This window comes from Dipodomys merriami, unplaced genomic scaffold (genome assembly GCF_024711535.1).
Source record: "Dipodomys merriami isolate MVZ:Mamm:240054 unplaced genomic scaffold, mDipMer1.0.p SCAF_60, whole genome shotgun sequence".
Lineage (NCBI taxonomy): Eukaryota > Metazoa > Chordata > Mammalia > Rodentia > Heteromyidae > Dipodomys > Dipodomys merriami.
In genome coordinates this window covers 2,917,738-2,937,251 of record NW_027206180.1, presented here as the reverse complement: position 1 = coordinate 2,937,251, position 19,514 = coordinate 2,917,738, and the positions used below count along the sequence as shown (strand labels likewise).

Here is a 19,514-nt window from a genome sequence, read left to right as displayed (position 1 = left end):
CACCACAGTGAGAGTCGAGGGGCAGTGACGCGCATGTGAATAGGAGGACGCGCGGGGCCCTTTGCAAGCAAGGTCACGCTGGCCCCTGCTCTGGAGTGCGCCGCTCCAGCTTCCCGGAGATCTGCAACACTCCTACCTGTTGCGTGCCTCAGTTTCCCCTCCGAGAGCAGGCAGGCATAGGGTGGCCTGCTGCCGCTGGGGAAGAGACTGAGGGAGGAAAGACGCTTGTCACGGGCCCCGCTCCCACTCGCGCCCAATCGGCGCGCGCCGAGGCCCAACCCGCCTCCCGCCTCCCACCCCCCAGAGCTGCCAGCTGCGCGCAGCCCCCGCCCCGCCCGGCCGCCCCAGCCCTGAGCACACGTGACCCCGCCCCACTCTAGCCACGCCCTCGCCGTCCTAGCGCGAGCGCCCATTGGCTTTTCTCGACGGGTCCCGCCCCCAGCCTGGGAGAAGCCGAAGGCGCCCCGCCCGCCGCAGAACTGGGCTCCTGCGTCCGGACGGTACGCCGCCGCTGGACCGGGCCAGCGGGCGGGCGGAACCGGGCCGGTGGGACTGCTGCGGGGCTACCGGGCCCCGCCATGGTGAGCGGGGCCGGACGGGCTGGGCGCTGGGTCCGGGAGCGGGCCTGCGGGAAGGGAGGGGCGGCCCGGGACGGGTGGGGGCGCGCGCGGGCGCCGTGCCAGCGGCCGGGGGGGGGGGTCTCCGCGGCGGGGGAGGGGCGGCCGGGGCGGGCGCGCGGCCTCCGGGGAGGGTCTGTGCAGGAATCGGGGGGCGCACCCGCGGGCGGGGGCTCTTTGTCCGCTGCGCTGCTGCGGGATCGGGACAAAGGCGGCGGCGGCGGGGGGCGGAGGCCGCGGTTCGGGCAGCGGCGCCCCCTCCCCCGCCGCCAGCGCGAGTCCCCGCCGCCACCCGCAGTCCCGCGCCCGGCGCTGGGTTGCTGCCCCCCACCCCATACTCGGGGATTAAAACAAAAAACAAAGCAAAAAGCATCCTGGGAGAATTGGGGGTCCTGGCAGCCCCCAGCATGGTCAGCGCTTTGGGGCATGGAGGGGCCTAGGTAGAGTCTGGCGCCCATTTCGTGGGTGGGGAAACTGAGGCCGAGCCGCAGCGCTTTGCGCGGTTGGCAGTGACTGCGCGGCGTGGGCATGACTAGGTCTCGTGGTCCCGCGTCCCCTCCCCCAGCCCCCGCCCCCGGCGGGCCGGGCTGCCGCTCCAGCTGTCGCACCCCCGGCCGGGCCCCTGCCTGCCTCCCGGCGCCTTGCCTCGCGGCTCCAGAGGGTGGGGGTCGCGGCGTCGCCTGGCGGGGTGAAATGAGGGGGTGCGTGGGGCGCCTGGCGCCGCGCCCGCACGCCGCCCGGGCTTGGCACGCGGGCGCTTGTCATCGCCGAGTCCCCTGCATCGGGTCCTTTGCACAGGTCACGCAGACGGCCACGCCGGGGTTCACTTGTCCTCCACCGCTCCATCCGGGGGAGAGGAGGCTGGAGTCAGAAACAGGGCAAGACGGAAATCTGGAATTTAGGATCGCGGCTGCCTGGGTTTGAATCTCTGCGCTTCTTCTCTTGAGCTGTGTGTCCTTGGGCAGTTGACGCAACTTCTAGGAGCCACAGACTCTTTATCTGCTAGATGGGAAGAGTACCAAGTCTGGGGTGGTTGTGAGGCAGAAATCTCAGACACACCAAAAGTGTTTAGCTCATGTCTTGCACCTTGAAATCATCAACAACTTTTGGTAGCATCTTCTATTTACGGCCAGAGTTGTTTGGCCAAATGGATTGGTCCCCAGAATGCCCGGCAGGGGATTCACAGTCACCAGAGACCCCAGCTGACCTTGGGGCAGTCCCTGAACTGCCACACTTAGCTTCCTCTTCTGCTGTGGGAACTTGGGGAGTTCTGGGGGTGAGTTTCTCTTCTGGCAGAGGAGAGGAGGTGGGGGTGAGATGACAGCCCCATAATGGTTGCCACTGGTGCCCCTTCTCTTCTTGGTCCAGGCAGAGACCTGGGGTGACTGGTCCTTGTGTCGCAGTGCCTCCCAGGGCCTGCTGCACAGGGGACGTTCTACCTGAGTCCTCGTCTAGGGCAAGACCCCAGAGCTGGAAATGTTTCTGGCTTGCAAACCAGGATCCTCTGGGGGCAGAAGGCCTGGTTGGTTGGCATCTTTGGCAACTCCATTTGGGACTGGGATGGCTCCTCCCTGCAGGCAGTGCCAGCAGCCCCTGGGAGTTGGCGAGCTCCGGTAAGCAGGGCAGTCCCCTGACTTCCCAGGAGAGCAGCAGAGGAAGGAGCTGCAGACAGGGTGCCCAGCCCAGCTGAGCAATGCGCGTGATGCGCCCAGTTAAGTGAAAAGGACGAGCAGAGTCCCCAGGGAAGGGTGCTTTGTGGCACCGTGCCCTGGCCAGGCCTTCTGGCTCTGTGGTGAGATCCGGGCTTACGTCCACTTTGCACCTTGAGAAACAGGCTGGTAGGCGGAAACAGTTTGGTGGGCTGGCAGAGGAAGGGGACGCCAGTCCTGCTGCTGGCTGTGCCAAGTGCCCACACTGTGGGAAGGGGCAGTGTCTTCACGTGGGGGTGGCCTGGGCGAGCAACTGTGGGCCTGAGAGGGGCAGCAGTGTCTTAACAGTTCCCTGCCCTGAGCTGGCTGCTGGCTGCGGCTGTCCACTGAACCCACTGCAGGACAGAGCTGGGCTCTAGCCTGTATGCCTAGCACCCAGCTGCCCACCTCACAGGCTTTAGGAAGCCTGGGCTGGCCGGTGGACTTGGCTGTTGCTGATATGGCATGTCCTGTGTCCCAGCTCACCCCTTGTAGTATTTAGGGGAGTGATGGGGGTTATGCAGAGTGGAGCACCTAGGTTTTTCTAGCGTTGGAGAGTGGTTCAGGGTGTGCAAAGCAAGAGGGTACAGGCTGGGTAGGGAGTTAACTGTTTGGGGGAGCCAGGGGCCTTGGATGTGTGTGGCAAGTTTGCTGGTAAAGGGTGATCAGCAGTGCAGTGGAGACCTGGCCCTGGCCCTGTGTGCTTATGCCCAGAGTGGTCCAGGTTCACGTACCCTCTCTTGCTCTTCACACTTGCACACTCCACTTGCACATCTGGGGCCTCAGTTTTCTCGTGCACAGCAAGGGTGCTCATGGGCGAGCAGTTGGTAAAGGGGGCATCAGTGTGGTGTGAAGTGGGTTGGGTTTCCTTGCTTGAGTTGTGACTCTTCCTGTCCCGTCCTGTCCCCTGGGTAGGCTTTGTTCTGTCCAGGTGAGGGGTCAGTCAGCTTGCAGGAGACAGCCCAGGCTGGGGTCCAGCCAGGCAAAGGGGATTCCCAGGGCCTGGCCACCCCACTGCTTTGGGTTTCTGCCATCTCAGAATGCACAAAGGCAGCTGCCCAGCATGACCAAGTCCACTGGCACAGCACCTCTCTGTTCCTCCCCACATGCGGCTGGGGCAGGCATGGGTCCTGCTCAGGGACTCAGGAATGTCACAGAGTTTGGGAGGTGGCTCAGACTGGGGACCCCTGGCTGGTCTCCTGGAGAGCAGAGTCTCTTCTAAGTTTCTCACCACATCCCCAATGTGGCTGCATTCAGGAAATCTTCACTGCCCCCCATGTGTGTGTGAGAGCAGGGGTATGGTGATGGGCAGCTGGAGTCTGTAGGTAACGAGACAGCTGCCAGGGAGCTCTAGGAAAGACACCATGGAGTGGTGGTGGCTTCTGGGGCCAGGTGCTTTTGGGGGGGGGTGCTTCTGAGGAACCTCCTAGTTGCAGGAAGAAGCCAGCATGGAGTAGTAGGCTGAGGAAGCAGCAGCAGAGGCCTGATGGGCGCAGGATCTTCTGGGAGGGTCTGCGGCAATGAGGTGATCTGATGTTTTTGATCAGTTCTCAGGAAATACTTGCTGAGTTAAAAAAGGAGGAAGCATACTAGTGGAGGACCAGCCCACAGCAGCTGGACGGTTCACTGGGCTCTGTCTTCAGGCCCAAGAAGTCCAGACCTGGCCCCTTTGGGGCTGCACACTGAGACTTGCGTTTACCACTCCTTTGGGCTCCTCTAAGCTGCGGCTGCCTGTGCCTCAGTTTCCTTGTCAGCCCTGGCATTGCTGGTCCCTACTGGACTCAATGGATTCTTTCTGGGCTTTCCCTCAGGTTCTGGTACTGTTGTCCCTTTCCAACTTCCTGCCCCTGAACCCCCCACCCCAGCACGCACTTCCCCTTCCGAACTGACACTGCCTGGCCTTCCTGTTCAGAAAGCCATGAGAGGGCAGGAATCTGGGCAGTGCTCAGCCAGAGGCCCAGGGACAGGGAGGTAGAGGCAGGCTCCCTGGGCCAGGGTGCCCTGTTCCCGGAGGGTGGTGAGAGTTGCTGGTGGCTGGGGAGCAGGGTGCAGGGTGAGCAGGGCAGTCCTGGCACATGGCCTGTTCCCAAGGGTGGTGCTGGGGAAGGGCCCCAGGTTGGGACGGTGGCCTTGCTGGAGCAGGCGTTAACTAGGTCACCTCCACACGGTGACATTAGGCCAGGTTGTGCTGTGGTTGTGGAGATCAGGTGCCCCCTCCTCATGGGGCATGCTGCCTCAGGTGAGGCCACAGGACACGAGTGGGAAGGAAGTGCCAGGCTGAGGGAGTAGGCAGTGGCGGGGACAGGTTCTGTTCTGTCTGTAAGCACTGGGGTACGTTCTGTGTCTTCCAGTTTGGGGAGCAGGGTTCCTGGTCTCAGTAGGCCTCCAAGGGTGGAGGCTGACAGCACCCGCCTCCTGGACACTGTTGGGTGATGACTTAGCTGCCTGTGACCTTCAGCAGGCCTGGCTCACCCTAGGAACCTCCCCCAGCCTGGGTAAGCGTCACTTCTAATTAAAGCCGCTTTGTTCAAGGACACAACAGGTTCGATCCTGTTTGGAGGGAAAAACTTGCATGGCCACCGTGACTCTTCTTAAAATGATCATGGATTCAGACCTGTTCTTCCTGTGCACCAGCCTGGGCAGGACGGACCGCCGGCTGGTCTTCTGTGACCACAAACCAGTGTTACTGTGATTGGCTCCATGTAGACAAGGCAGAAGAGGGTGGGGCCTGGGGGCAGCTGGGCAACCTGCCTGCTTCCAGGCCCCAGAGAGTGAACCCTAGCCTCCGAGGGTAGCTGGCCTGGGGTTAGGCCTAGTGTAAGACTTCTTGGCAAGGAGGAGGGGGCAGTGCTGCTCCCCCCGGCTTTCCCTTTGCAGGACCTCAGCCTTTTGCACCCTTGTATGGCCTCAGTCTGCATGGTCTTCCCTGAGCAGGTGCTCCCGTGGAGCAATAGCTGTTGTCAGTTGTGCCTTTTCCCATGGGTCCTGGAAGAAGCCACTTGCTCCTGTCACCTGTTACTTGTGCCCAGGGGCTGACGGGATCCCACTTTCAAATCCCTCCTCTCTACTGTTCAGGAAGCCCTCTGCTCTTCTCTGTCCCCTAGTGGCTGCGAAACATCTAGCCCTGGTGGCCCTGTCTTTCTACATAAGAGCGCCAGTAGCACCCGGCTCTCTTGTAGCCTCTGCCACAGCTGTCATGGTGCCCATGTTTTGGGGCTCATGGCTGAGTGGGGGTGACTGCTGACTGGAGGTGCAGTGCTGAGGTGTCCAAGATAGTCAGAGAAACAGCCGGGTGAGCTTGTGTGTGCCAAGAGTAGACACCTCATTCTCACCAGTGTGAGGGTGGGAGCATCAGGCTGAAGAACTCTTTCAAATAGTCCCTATGAGTGGGACGACACATACCTGTAATCCTCGTAATCCTATACTCAGAAGGTAGAGGCTGGAGGGTTGAGTTTAAGGCCAACCAGAGCAAAGTTATTAAGACCCAGAGCAAAGTTATTAAGACCCTATCTCAGGGCTGGGAATGTGGCTCAGTGGTAGAGTACTTGCCTAGCATGTATGAAGCCCTGGGTCTGATTCCTCAGTACCACATAAACAGAAAAAAACCAAGGTGGTACTGTGGCTCAAGTGATAGAGTGCTAGCCTTGGGCACAGAGAGGATCTAGGATAGAGCCCAGGCCCTGAGTTCAAGCCCCAGGACCAAAAGACCCTATCTTACCAGCTGGGAGCTGGTGGCTCACACCTATTATCCTAGCTACTCAGGAGTCTGAAGTCTGAGTATTGCGGTTCAAAGCCAGCCCAGGCAGGAAAGTCTGTGAGCACCAAAAGCCAGAAGTGGAGCTATGGCTCAAGTGCTAGAAAACTGGCTTTGAGCAAAATAGCTCAAGGACAGTGCCCAGGTTGAGTTTAAGCCCTGGCCAAAAAAAAAAAAAAAAAAAAAAAAAGGTGGCGGGGGGGGGGGGGAAGGGGAAGGGCTGGGAAGGTGGCTCAGCGGTAGAGTGCTTGAGGCCCTGGGTTCGATTCCTCAGCACCACATAAGCAGGAAAAAGCCGGAAGTTGCACTGTGGCTCAAGTGGTAGGGCACTAGCCTTGAGCTGAAGAGCTAAGGGACCAATTTCAGCCCCCATGACCGACACACAAAAAAAAAGACCCAGGGGTGTGCCTCAAGTGATAGCTTGTCGGCATGAGTGAGACCTGAGTTTGATTCCTAGTACCAAAACCCCAAAAAGCAGACTACATGAATTTGCACCCTGGAAATCCCCAGTGGAATCTCTGGTAGTCTCTTCTTGCTGTCTTTCAGGAATGTCGGGTCCAGCCTGAGTTCCAGCCTTGTTGAACCAGCCAGCACAACAGCTTCCGGTCAAGGAAGCCCCTCCTAGCACTGACCATGTCTATTATGGACCACAGCCCCACCACCGGTGTGGTCACTGTCATTGTCATCCTCATCGCCATCGCAGCCCTTGGAGCCCTGATTCTAGGCTGCTGGTGCTACCTGCGGCTGCAGCGCATTGGCCAGTCAGAGGATGAGGAGAGCATTGTGGGCGATGGTGAGACCAAGGAACCCTTCCTGCTGGTGCAGTACTCTGCCAAGGGACCCTGTGTGGAGAGAAAGGCCAAGCTGATGACTGCCAACGGCCCAGAAGTGCATGGCTGATATGAGCTGCAAGACCCTGGTCCGGTCTGCAGCCAGCCTCGAGACGCTGAGAGAGAACCACGGGCATGCTGCTGAGCAGAAGGGCTGACATTGCTGGCATGGCCTCGGTGGGCTCCATCATCGCATGCACTGACTCTGGGTCCCGGCCGCCCTAGGCTTCCCCTCAGACTCCTGGTGGGGGCTGCCCATTGCTGGCAGTGGGCAGGCCTGGCCTTGCTGGAGCTCATGGCCCCTTTACGCTTTTGTTACTTGAATGTTTAGCTGAGCCTGTTTTTGATGGAGCTACTACTGTAACACGTGAACTAACCAACCTGTGAACTGTAAATAGGCCCCGGAAGCACGTGCTTAAGCCTCTCTGCTGATTTTTACTACGATGTAGAGCCCATGGAACGGGTTCTGGTCCTCATGAGGGGCCCAGGCAAAACACCCTGGGGGAACCTTGGTCTCCTCAAGTCCAGGCTGTACCTGGCAGGATTGCCAGTGTCTTTCTGTCTGTCTGTGTGGACAGGAAGTAGGAGGTCAGTTTTGTGTCTCATGGCTGGCCAGCTGGGGCGCTCCGGTGATTTCTGCTTGGTTAGTGATGGGTAGAAGGAGGACCAAGCCTCTCCCTTGCCCCAGACAGACTGTTCAACAGCAGAGCTGGTGATGGCGGAATGACTGCAAGGACGCTACCACATGTGCCTGGGAGCTGGTGAAGGACAGTGAGGCATGAGTCCTGAGGCTGCCGGGCGTGGTGGTAGCAGAGCAGTTTCTTGCCCTTTTGGTCTCAAGCATGCTGAGCACACCTGTAGTGCAGGCTTTGCTGAATTGCTATCCTTATGAAACTCCAGATGGCTACTTTTAGTTTGAAACCTGATTGGCCCAGGAGAGAGGCGTCATCTTGTTTCTGTATTTAATATTTTCTGCACTGGAGGGGCGGAGTCTGGTCCCCCCTCTTCCTTTCTCTCTGTAGCTTCCTCTTTTGATGACCACCCACCTGCTGGGTAGTGGAGCTCACTTTTCTCCATCCTGGCTCTCCGCAGGCCGAGTCCTCGGATCTGGCTGTCGGGCATCAGGTGCCCGTGGGAGGTTGCCACTGTGTGTATTCACACGGGAGCCGCAGGTGCTCCCTGCCAGTCTGGGCATGGTGCAGGAGTAGGAGTGGGTAGGAGGGGGTAGTTCCCTGCGGAACCAGCCATGAAGCATCCCCGTGGGCAGTCAGCGAGCTTGCTTAGGTTTTTAATCCCCCACTGTAAGCACATTGTAAACCGTCATGACTAAAACATGACCTAGGTCGGGATCCTGGGTAAAGAGCCCGCCTGAGGCCAGCCCCGCTTTTCCGTGGCTGAGCACTGGCTCTTCCTGCTGGAGCTGCCTGCTGGCGCATGGCATGTGCAAGCTGGGGGCCCCTTTTCTGAAAAGCATGCTCAACAATGCACTTCCTGGAGCCCCAGGGGAGCTGAAGGGCACTGTGGCACCACACACCTGAACTGGGGGGAGTCGGGCATTAAGTAGCAGGTGGGGTGAGGAGGGGGAGCTAATGAAGATGGGGCATGAAGCACCCCAAGGAACTGCCCTGGTCCCTAACAGCATGGGCTGGGAGTGGCAACTGGCCTAGGAGCAAGTGCAAAGGCCTGAAGGTTGGGGAAGGTTTGCTCTGCCCCCAAAGAGGCTGAGGTACGTGGTCAGTCCCCATCCCACAGTAGACCCTCCAGGCTTTCTACCTCTACTCTGGAAGCTAGCCACAAAACACAGGCTGTTTGTCCTTCTGCTCCCAGCTTAACCATCCAGGAGCAGTGGGAGTCTGACCCTGTGAGTCAGTGGTTCGGCCTGTGCCAGTGAAGTTTCCTTTTGGATTGCCCACGCTTCCCTTTCCCATCAGTTAAGCTTTTGGAGCTTTCTCTCCTCCCCAGAGGCCAGGACCATGTTGGGAGCCCAGGGCCAGCCCATTGGTGTGGGTGGCGCCTTGAGGCACTAGGGGGTGACAGTGTCTCTGGATTGGCCTACCACCATCACACAATAGCGCTCCTGTTCTTACTCACCAATGGCTATGTTTCTAGCAGACATCAGAGCCACACACTTCAGTGGCTTAGAGTTATGACCTCTCTTGGAGTCCGTTCTCAATAGCCCAACTGTTGCATTCAAGTTTCCCAACTCATCAAGGAATTGACCTTTCATCCTACATGTCGTATCACACGAGAGCAATGGGAAGGGGTGGGGAGGGACCGGACACTGAGCCGCTATGACATGGACTGACTTCTCACACTTCTTCCGGTGGACTGTGCTACTGTTTTTGTCTCAAGCTACCAAGTTTGTGCAATAAGTGAAAGGGAGGCTTCCCTGTTCAATAAAAGTTCAATGGCATTCAAGTCCATTTTCTAGACGACTGAGAAAATCTTTATTTACAATAAATTTCAATAAAATTTGCATAAATACATTCCCAATGTACATTTCACCTCTGATTCCTTCATGTCAATGTTAGTCTGTCCTATTCTCATTCTTCCTCTCAGGTGCCAGTGTGGCGCTGGTGCTGGAAGAGAGAGAGGAGCCGCCAGGTAAGTGGGGGGCACCTGGAGGCTTGGGGGGGTCAGGGTGTGCCTCTTTGGGGGGAGCGGGGTTCTCAGCGTGATCTTGACCCTCCAGGTGCCTCTCCATAGTGGCCATGAGGACCTTGAGCCAGGTGTTGTTCTCGGAGAGTATCTCAGAGTGGGCGGCCAGGTCTTGGAGCTCTCGGGCCTTCTGTGCGTACAGGGCCTGCAGCTGCTGGCCGTGCCGCCGGAGCAGGCTGTGCTGCCGTTCCAGGTTCTGCTGTTGCCGCAGCAGGCGGCGCCCGTCCCTGCGTGCCCGTGACAGCCGGCCCTCCACCTGCACCTGTGCCCGGTGCAGGCTGCCCCTCTCTGCTCGCAGCCTTTGCATCTCTCTCTCCAAGTGGGCCATGTGGCCCTGCTTTAAGGCCACTTCACTCTGAAGACATTCTTGAGGGTTGGCCAAGTTCTGGGGGGCAGGGGTGGGGTCTGAGTGATGCAAGATGAACTTCAGCAGATTCGGGAGGGTAACGGGGAGGTCTCCGGGGTACTTCACACTTAGGTCCTTTCTGGAGAGAGAGAAAGAGAGGAATCAGGCCCACAGGCACAGTCCCAAACCAGGTGTTCTGTTTCCAGTCAGGTGGGCTATGCAGAGAACGGAAGGAAGGAGATGCTGGCGCTGCACAGCAGCTCCCGGCAGAGCCGCAGTGGTCTCTGGTACCGTGTGCTATTAATGTGGCTTACTTGAACTGTTCATTCCTGAGGACAGAGCACTGTTTCTGTGCCCAACTTTCCAGAAAGACAAGAGGCCCAAGCCTAAAGTCGGTGACATGGCATTCTCTAAATTAGGTGTGGCCCACTAGTGGGGCCAGGTGGGATTCCTGAGTAGGACTGTCACCAACCATGTCACTGGCACTAGCAGTGCTTGGTGACACTGGGAAGGGTAAAACACTTGGCAGTTTTGTCAATAAGCATTTGTCTACAGCAGGGGTTCTCAACTGAGGGTGTCTGTACCTGGCCCAGCGGACACTGAACTATATATAACTGCTGGCCCCTTGGAGTAGAGAAGGAGGGTGGCAGAGGAAGGGGCTCCCACAGCATACAAGCGGGCCGCAGTAATCCGTTAGGAACCAGCCCCCTTAGAGGTCCAGTGACTGATGGTCAGAGTAGGAACTCAGAGGCCAGCTGGCCAACATGGCCCTGTCACTGCCAGTGTGCTCGGAGACAAGTGATGGCTCTGTCAGGTGGGGATGATGACCATCTCAGGAGACCGTTGTAAGGACTGAGTTCAGCGAGTGCTCAATGTTAGCTTTTAACAGGCGTGTGGTGTGTGCCTGTAATCTCAGCACTCCAGAGGGGAAGGCACACGGCTTTTCCGTGTCTCCAGGACAGGGTGCAGGTGAGCCACCGGGGAGGGGCTGCAACACTTATGGCACTGCAAGGACCCTTATAGGTCTTTAGGCAATGCCATGACTGTCTCTAATGGCTGTGTACATTTATTAGTTTTTGGTGTTTTGAGACAAGGTCTCAATACGTGGCCAAGGCTTATCTTGAACTTACCATCCTCCTCTTGTTTCAGCCTCCTGAGTGCTGGGATTAAAGGCATGCCCTACTATACCCAACTACTTTCATGTTTTCTTTTTTTTTTTTTTTCGTTTTGCCAGTCCTGGGCCTTGAACTCTGGGCCTAGTGCTATCTCTGAGCTTCTTTTAATCAAGGCAAGTGTGCTCTACCGCCTGAGCCACAGCGCCACTTCCAGTTTTTTGAGTGGTTTGGAGATAGAGTATCATGGGGACTTTTCTGCCCCAGCTGGCTCCAATCCATGTTCCTCAGATCTCAGCTCCTGAGAAGTTAGGGTTACAGGCATGGGCCACTGGTGTCTGGCTCACACATTATTTTTCTTGGTGGTACTGGAGTTTGAACTTAAGTATTTGTGTTTGCTAGGCCACTTGAGCTACATCCCCAGTCCAAAAGTAAACCTTTAGAGATCATGGTGCTAACATGTTTAATCTGCCTCTCTCATCCTGAGGGAAGGACTGGGTTCTTCATGGGGCCACACTACAGTCTCTTTGTAGAGCTTATGTGGCTTCCCCTCCTCCAGCCCTGATCCAGGAGCACGCCAGAGCATCTGCATTTTGAAGTGTCACTCAAAAGTTCCATGTAGGCCATTGGCTAGGAGTATTCAGAGATGTCCTACGCAGGACAGAGACTGTCCCTCCCGCCAGGATCCTACCCTTTCTCCAGCCTGGGGCAAGGGGAGGTAGGCCCAGGACCAGACCACAGCTGGGCAGGCTGCACACTGGGCTGAGGACAGGTTTCTTTGTGATTTTTATAAACTGGGACATGTTCCCTGTCGTCAATGTGCAGCAGCGATGAAGTCCCACAAGCAGCATCCTCAGAGCACATGGATTCCTCTCCCCTCCGAGCAATTGCTGTCAACACCAGCACAATCTCCGTGCACACACTCAGGGCACATACAAGTCTTCATTTCCCTAGCACTCATACGAGACTGATCACTTTGCATTCAACAGTGGTATGCCGGTGAATTGTGGAAATAAGTCTCACTGCATGTGATTCCGACTTTTTCATTTTCTCTCTTGGGCTGGCCCAACCCTCTTTGGACCAGCTGATGATGAAGTTTCCTTCACTCATGCCTATCAACATTTTTTGTTGTTGTTGTTGCTGTTTTTTTTTTGGCCAGTCCTGGGGCTTGAACTCAGGGTCTAGGCACTGTCCTTGAGCTTCTTTTGCTCAAGGCTAGCATTCTACCATTTGAGCCACAGTACCACTTCCAGCCTTTTCTGTTTATGTAGTACTGAGGAATCGAACCCAGGGCTTCATGCATGCTAGGCAAGCACTCTATCACAAAGCCATATTCCCAGCCTGCCTATCAACAGTTTTAAAGAAATGAGAAAAATTCCATTCCAAAGCAGTAAGGCTTTGACTTACTAATCTCTCTCCATTTAATTGAACCCATCTTCCTGTCCAGCACCCCCGACCTCCTGACCCAGGGTTTGGAGTGGGGGCTCACTGTTGTGCTCCCAAGCAAGCCTCTAAACAAGCCCTCCACCATGTGCAAGCACTCTCCCTCCACACACACTCACATGGTGAGAACTCCATGCAAACGCATGTGTTGGGTGCTGACAGTCAATGCTTTTTCAAAGTAAGTTTGGAATTTTAAAAACTAGATGTCATAAACTACCTGCCCAACTTGTCCCCCACAGATGAAATTGCTAGTGTTATAGTCTATATTAATCCAGTGGCAATTTAAATACTTCTTAGAAAGGAAAAGGATTATCGGATACAGGCGGCGGCAGCAGTGAGTCACACTGTATGTAGTGCATGCCTTGACAAAACACTACCACTATACCATATTCCACTGAGAGTAGCACAAAGGTTATTCCATTCGGAAGCAGTAAGGCAATGATTCACCAGCTGCAAAGGAAAACCCATGCTGGAGAAGCAGATCATAAAAGGAAGCAGGAAATGAAAACCACAAGCTGCACAGAGTCAGGGCCCTGCCTAAACGATCCTGAAAGCAAATTTCCCATAGAGGACAGAAGTGGGTCCCCAAGGACCCATCCTCAAACCAGAAGAAATCAATGCCAATAGGGAGCCAGCTGCTGGCTTCCTTGGCTTTAAAAGGCTGAGAGAGGTCATTCCCTTTCTGTTGAAACATTTAAGCCCACTGCCAAACCTGCCTATTTTACTAAGGCCTTGTTCCTGCTTGCTGGGGATCTCAGCACAGCTGTTGGAGCAATCAGCCTTGGAACAGCCTATGGGCAAAGGACAAAAGGTCAAAGTGATAGTCCCAAGAAGACATTCACAGTCTGCACACAAAGAAAGCTCTTTCATGAGCTGCTTGAACCTGAGGAAGGAAGGTAGCTCTAATGGCAGTTTTGTGGGTTTTCTTTTAGCTCAGTCACAATGAATAACAACATCCTAAGAAACCTACTTCGTCTTGAGACCTCAACCAGATAATTCTATCTGCCAAAGAACTCAGTCTTACCTGTTGCAGGGAAAAAACAAGATGGTAGGGAGACGGTCAACCATAAATTCCCAAGGAAGATCATTCTGAGACACATCAATCCTGGCAGAAAGCAAAAAGCGAGAGGAGGTAAGGAAGAGCATGTAGGGCATACCCACCAGAAACCACCTTTGTCGGTCACCCTGGCTGGCCCACGCTCTCGCAGAGTGCACAAGTGGGTGAGTGAGGCACTCACAACTTCTGGAAACACAACTGTATTCTCCAGGGAAACAACCCACCGAGAAGGAAGAAGGACCTCAAACATAAATGAACACCTCAACTGCATTTTATCCCCCAAATTAGTCCTGGAAAAACAAAGGAAATCACCAAATACACAAGCCTCTTTGAAAATGAAAGATGATACTCTTTTCTAAGCTGTAAATCTGGATGGAGGCCCAACAGTACATTTTCTAAGCAGAGTTCTGAATACACAAGATGATACCCATCCTTCACTTAATGCCTGCAATGGACTGCAGCTGCACTGGGCAGATAGCCCTCCAACAGCAGGCACTGAGCGGGCACAGGGTGTCATCTGCATCCTTCAGGGAAGGGCTGGGTGGGCAATATTCACAAGTATGTGAAGAGAGGGAAGGTTTCACACCTGGAGTTGGGGGTGCAAGTCAGTGCCAAGCATTTGTCCAAATAAAAACAAGTTCCCTGCTTCATTAACAACCAGCATGCCTGCCTGGCTCCAGGAGCTTGCCTACAAAAAACCCAAGTTCCACTTTTCAAGCACATGCTGGGTACTATATTCTATGTCCTCCTGACGTTTGCTTCAGTGCAAGAACAAACTGCATTCAGAGTTACTCCACTAGGCTACTTGGGTCTTCTTTCTGAACTCTCCACTAGGCTAGACTGTTAGCTTATAGAGTTATAAGAAAGGTTTATTAATTGTCTGAAAAGTGCTGCTCTCAGGAATGGATACAAATGCCATTGCATTTGCCACTCCTCTTCACTGGCATAGGTAATGCTGAAGCCTGAACAAGATAAGCCAAGTTCCAAAAACCAGTCACTGCATGTTTTCACTCATTTGCAGAATCTAAATTTCAAAGATACGTAGTTTGTCAGGAAAGAGTTGGTTTCAATGAGGCTTTGCTTATGGCAAATAAATAAATACATAAAGCTGAAGAGACTAGTCATGAGTCTCAGGAATTTCTAGTCCCCAATTCTCCACACTGAAATTAACTGGACCAGAAATGAAATTAACTGGAGATTTGTTGCAAATGTTGCCAAAACACTTTCCAAAAGGGTTATGCCAGCCTACTTATTCCATTAGTTACAACCAACTGTTCCAATTTCACTTTATTTTACCAATTTCACTTTATTTTATCAACACAAATTCTGTCACATGTATTTATTAATTTTGCCAAGCATAAAGGATACTTTGCATTTGTTTTCATTTATACTGCTTAGGTTCCAACTTCCCAGCCATCCCCTTACATGAAGACCTACCTGTGTCCTTCACTGGCACCAGAGTTCCCCTCCACCACCCCATATGTGCGTGGTCTGCAGTAGGGTTGCCTGCTTCTGAATCCCAGTCTGTACTTACAGATGGTGTTACTCCCAGCAAGTTATCTAATCTTTCTGTGCAGTCAGTGTCCTCCTAGCTAAAGAGAGCGATGCCCACCCTGGCTTCACTGGGTCTTCTGAGGATTAAGTCATGGGTGCATACAAAATCCCTGGCTCTATTCCAGATGCGCACTGCATATAAAGCTCAACTGGGGACGCTGGAACCATACTTCCAGCTCCTTTTCTAGATCTGTGTTCCTCTTTTGTTTGCAACACAAACAAAACAGACATACTTCTCAAGGAATGGGTTCGTATTTTTGTGTTGGGCTTGAATACAGGGTCTGGGTGCTGTGCCTGAGCTTCTTTTGTTCCAGGTTAGTGCTCTATCACTTGAGCCATAGCTCCCCTTTTGGACTTTTGCTAATTTACTGGACGTAAGACCTTTACAGACTTTCCTGCCTGGGATGGTAACTGATCCTCAGATCTCAATCTCCTGAGTAGTTAGGATTACAGGCATGAGCCACAGGCACCCGGCCTTGTGGCTACTTCAGAAAATCTCTCTCTCTCATAAAGATACCAAACTCAATATGCTACCTTCTGTTATTTATCTTTTATATTTAATGTATATGGAGGATTTCTTGTGGGGAAAGGGAGAGAAGACATAATTTAAATCTAAAGAACCTGGTACCAAAATTGCTTACTTCCTCCTAACAATTTTAAATGTATGCAAGAGCTCTCACAGCGTACCCAGGGAATTCTAAAACTAGGACCTGTAGCTATCACCCAATCCTTCCTCTTGGTTTCACAAATGAAGAGGAAAACAGGAGCTGGTGCTCTGGGTTCCAGACCAGATGGCAACTGTGGGAACCCCATGCCAGGAACTCCAAGCAGCCAGAGTTCTGCTTGTGCCTCCATGAATCTCCAGCACTGAACATACTCTGCATTGTGGACATTCAGAATTTGACAGGAAAAAGTTGGCTTCAATGAGGCTTTGCTTGTGGCTTTAGCCTCATCACTGAATCCAAGCCTTACTCTCCACTAATGGGCAATCCTGGCATCAAGGGAAAGTAGGACAAAGGAAAGTGAGGCTCACCATGCTGCGGAACAGAGTCCTTACCTAGCCACAGTGAGTGCATCCCCTGGCAGGAGCCGAGCAAGCTGGATGAAGACGTGATTGAGGGATGGACAGAAGCCACACCACGGGGCGTAGTAGAGCAGCAAAACATCCTGCAGGAAGGGAAGAAACTGTTACTGAACCTAGGACCCACCTGCCTCCCTGATGGGTGCACAGTCTGACAGCATCAGTCCATGCCACAAACCATGCAGAAATTGCAATGAAGTTTGCATCTCTAGATCCTCCCAACTTTGTGCTTCATGAAGAATATTCTACAGTTAGAAAACCATGTCATTCACTCATGTGCCATCATCAGAACAATCTTGTTTTTCTATGTGTGTGATGTGTGTGTGTAGTTGTGTGTGTGCATGTGTGTGTATATGCACGCATGCGCGTGCATGCATGCATGCATGTGTGCCAGTCCTGGAGCTTGACCTCAAGGCCTAGACATTGTTCCTGACCTTTTTTGCTCAAGGCTAGCACTCTATCACTTGAGCCACAGCTCTACTTCTGGCTTTAATAAACTGGAAATCAGATCTCATGGACTTTCCTGAGTGAACTGGTCCTCAGCTTCCTGAGTAGCTAAGATGACAGGTGCCACTACCATCCAGCAGTACTGGGCTTCTTAATTTAGGGCTAGAGCTTGCTAAATAGGTGCTCTACCATGTGAGCTATGCACCTCCTTCCTTCCGCTAGAGCTTTTACTTTTCCAAAAGGGTCTTGAATTTTTGCCAGGGGCTAGCCTGGACCTGCTTCCCACATAGCTAGGATGACATCTGAACACCACACCTAGCTCATTGGTTGAGATGAGGTCTCCAACCCAGCCTTGAACTTTGATCTTCCTAATCTCTACCTCCTAAGTATAGAGGTAGAGATGGTATGATTCGAATTCCAGATGGCATGTTGAATTACAAGTGTGAGCCACAGTGCTTAGCCAGAAAAATCTCTGTACATCAAAAACCAACATCTAAGACCAGAGGTGTAGTTCAAGTGGGAGTCCCCCAGCTGTGGGCAGAAAAGCTAAGCAAGAGCACAAGGCCCACAGGGCACCGGTAGCTCACGCCTGTAATCCTAGCTACTCAGGAGGGTGAGATCTGAGGATCACAGTTCAGAGCCAGCCCAGGCAGGAAAGTCTGTGAGACTCTTATCTCCAATAAACCACCAGAAACTGGAAGTGGCACTGTGGTTCAAGTGGTAGAGCGCTTGCCTTGAGCTGAAGAGCTCAGGGACAGCGCCCAGGCCCAGAGTTCAAGCCCCACAACCAAACAAAAAAAAAAGAAAGAAAGAAAGAAAGAAAAAGAACACAGGGTCCTGAATTCAAGCCCCAGTACTAGCACACACACAAAAACAACAAAAAACTCCAACCAGTCACCTTAACAACTACCCTGTGTTTACACCCAGTTCTGGAACAAAAACCAAACGTACCAAAAAAAAAAAAAAAAAAGGAAAAAACAAAAAGCAAACCCAACCCCCACAAAACCTACTCACTCTAATAATCACTGCATGGGTAATTATTGTAGGAGGGATGGATGGCTTGAATTCTGCCTTTTCTCATGAGTCTATACCTGCTTCCGAAGGACCACTTCCCAGAAGGTATCAGTTGTCACTTCAGTGATTAGATGCTGAGAAGGGAACTGGGCGGAGTTGCTTCCAATGAGATGTCTTTTTAAGGGACTGTAGAGAACACTGAAGTTTTGAATAAAAGATTCTAAAAATAAAAGAGAAAATGAGATCGACTCTTCTCCAGGTACAGGCAGAACAGCTGACCTACTTTAAACTCCACGTTTTAAAAACTGAAATGACTTCACATGCTTATATTTTTAGTACTGTATTTGTAAGCACAACCTTGCACAAAGATGCTCTGGAGCAATCAGGCTCAGCTTTGGTAAAAGTACCTTGGAGGAACTCCTTTAAGAAACAAACCACTGTAAAGCCTGGGATGTTCTACACTTACACAGTAAGATTCTGTCTTGTTCTTTTTAAGGACTGCCCCACAACTGAGAGAGCATACAGTATCTAATGCCACATCTTTTTTTTTTTTTTTGTTATACTGGGGTCTGAACTCAGGGCTTTGTGCTTGCTAGGCAGGCACTCTACCACCTGAGCCATACCTCTACCTCTCCTGTGCCAAACTCTTTTCAAGAGATTTCAACCTGTAGTAAATACTAAGGCTGGTGAACACAACCATAAAATGAAAACTGCACAAGCTGCGGCGACACACTCCTGGTTGCTTGAATTATAGGTGTGATCCATTAGCACCCTGCACCTTTCTTTTTCAAGAGGTTAACTAAAATAAGTTCAATGATATGTATTGGAAAAATATATAAATAAATACTCCAAAGCCCTAACTTGAACCCCACCACAAAAGCCACCATCGATAGCATCCTTCCATTCCTCCACAGAAGGCTGAGCAACTCCTAATTCCCTACTGTGAGGGCTCAATGGGCCCTGCCATGGTCTTCAGAGGGGGGAGGTGTAGAATGCCTGTGAATACTTAGACACATTATTATCACACTATAATTACACTCACTGGACTGTTTTTGGAACATAAAACAATTTTTTCCTAATTTTGAGGGAATCTAAACATTCTGAAGCTACCTAGAGATGGATGATTTTGCTATTAACAACTATGATGGTACATGGCTTGTTTCAGAAATCCCCTTAAAGCCGTCACCAACTGTGGGAAAACTGCAACTGAGCCAGACATTTCCAAATGAGTACAGAGATGGAACAAAACCTGAAGAAGGCCTTTCCTTTCTGTTAAGTGCCTTTGCTCCACATGCTTCCTGAAGGGAACACCACTCTTCTAAAAGTGCTGAGCCAAGAGGCATACATTATGCCACTGGCTGCTGTGGCTCCAAGGCCTGCCACCTTCAGACATCTACTGTGGCAAGTCTGGCTACCCTGGCAAGCTTAAGAAAACGTGGAAGTAGAGTGCAAGGCTAAGAGACCAAATCCACAGGGACTATGGAATGCAGCCTGGAAAAGTATCTGGTAGGTTCAGGCATGGGGTCTGTGAAGGAGCATCTAAGTCCAACAGGGTGGTCACAGCAGTACCAATCATCTGGAGAATTTCAATGATGACTCACAGATACACTTAATACACTTTTAAGACTGAGACTCTTATGTCCAATTTAGCAGCAAAAAATCCAGAAATGGAGCTGTGGCTCAAGTGATATCGCACTAGGCTTGAGCACAAAAGCCTAGGAACAGCACCTAGGCACTGAGTTCAAACCCTAGGTCTCGCTCGTGCATGTACGTACACACACACACACACACACACACACACACACACACACACACACACACACACACACACACACACACACACACACACACACACACACACACACACACACACACACACACACACACACACACACACACACTATTCATTTTCT

The 19,514-nt window shown here is 52.7% G+C and overlaps 2 protein-coding genes across 3 annotated transcripts in view; one reads left to right on the top strand and one right to left on the bottom strand.

Moving 5' to 3' along the window:
* Positions 1–452: 452 nt before the first annotated feature.
* Positions 453–9,312, top strand: Snn (stannin). Of its 2 annotated transcripts, XM_070003472.1 has the most exons (3): positions 453–581; positions 4,657–4,800; positions 6,606–9,312. In XM_070003472.1, exon 3 carries the CDS (start codon positions 6,693–6,695, stop codon positions 6,957–6,959), a length of 267 nt encoding a protein of 88 aa, XP_069859573.1. In that variant the 5' UTR covers positions 453–581; positions 4,657–4,800; positions 6,606–6,692; the 3' UTR covers positions 6,960–9,312. The 2 variants fall into 2 exon arrangements, with proteins under 2 accessions (XP_069859573.1, XP_069859572.1); XM_070003471.1 differs by lacking the exon at positions 4,657–4,800.
* Txndc11 (thioredoxin domain containing 11) overlaps positions 9,313–19,514 on the bottom strand; it is a 50,092-nt gene continuing 39,890 nt past the window's right edge. Inside the window, exons 9-12 of the mRNA XM_070003470.1 lie at positions 17,679–17,821; positions 16,117–16,226; positions 13,473–13,553; positions 9,313–10,032 (exon numbers count right to left, since the gene is read on the bottom strand). Coding sequence (XP_069859571.1) covers positions 9,417–10,032; positions 13,473–13,553; positions 16,117–16,226; positions 17,679–17,821 — 950 coding nt within the window. The 3' untranslated portion in view covers positions 9,313–9,416. The remainder of the gene's footprint in view (positions 10,033–13,472; positions 13,554–16,116; positions 16,227–17,678; positions 17,822–19,514) is intronic.

Excerpts from the sequence above, each read along its gene's own strand:
- Snn (XM_070003471.1), top strand. The coding sequence starts at position 6,693 with ATGTCTATTATGGACCACAGCCCCACCACCGGTGTGGTCACTGTCATT.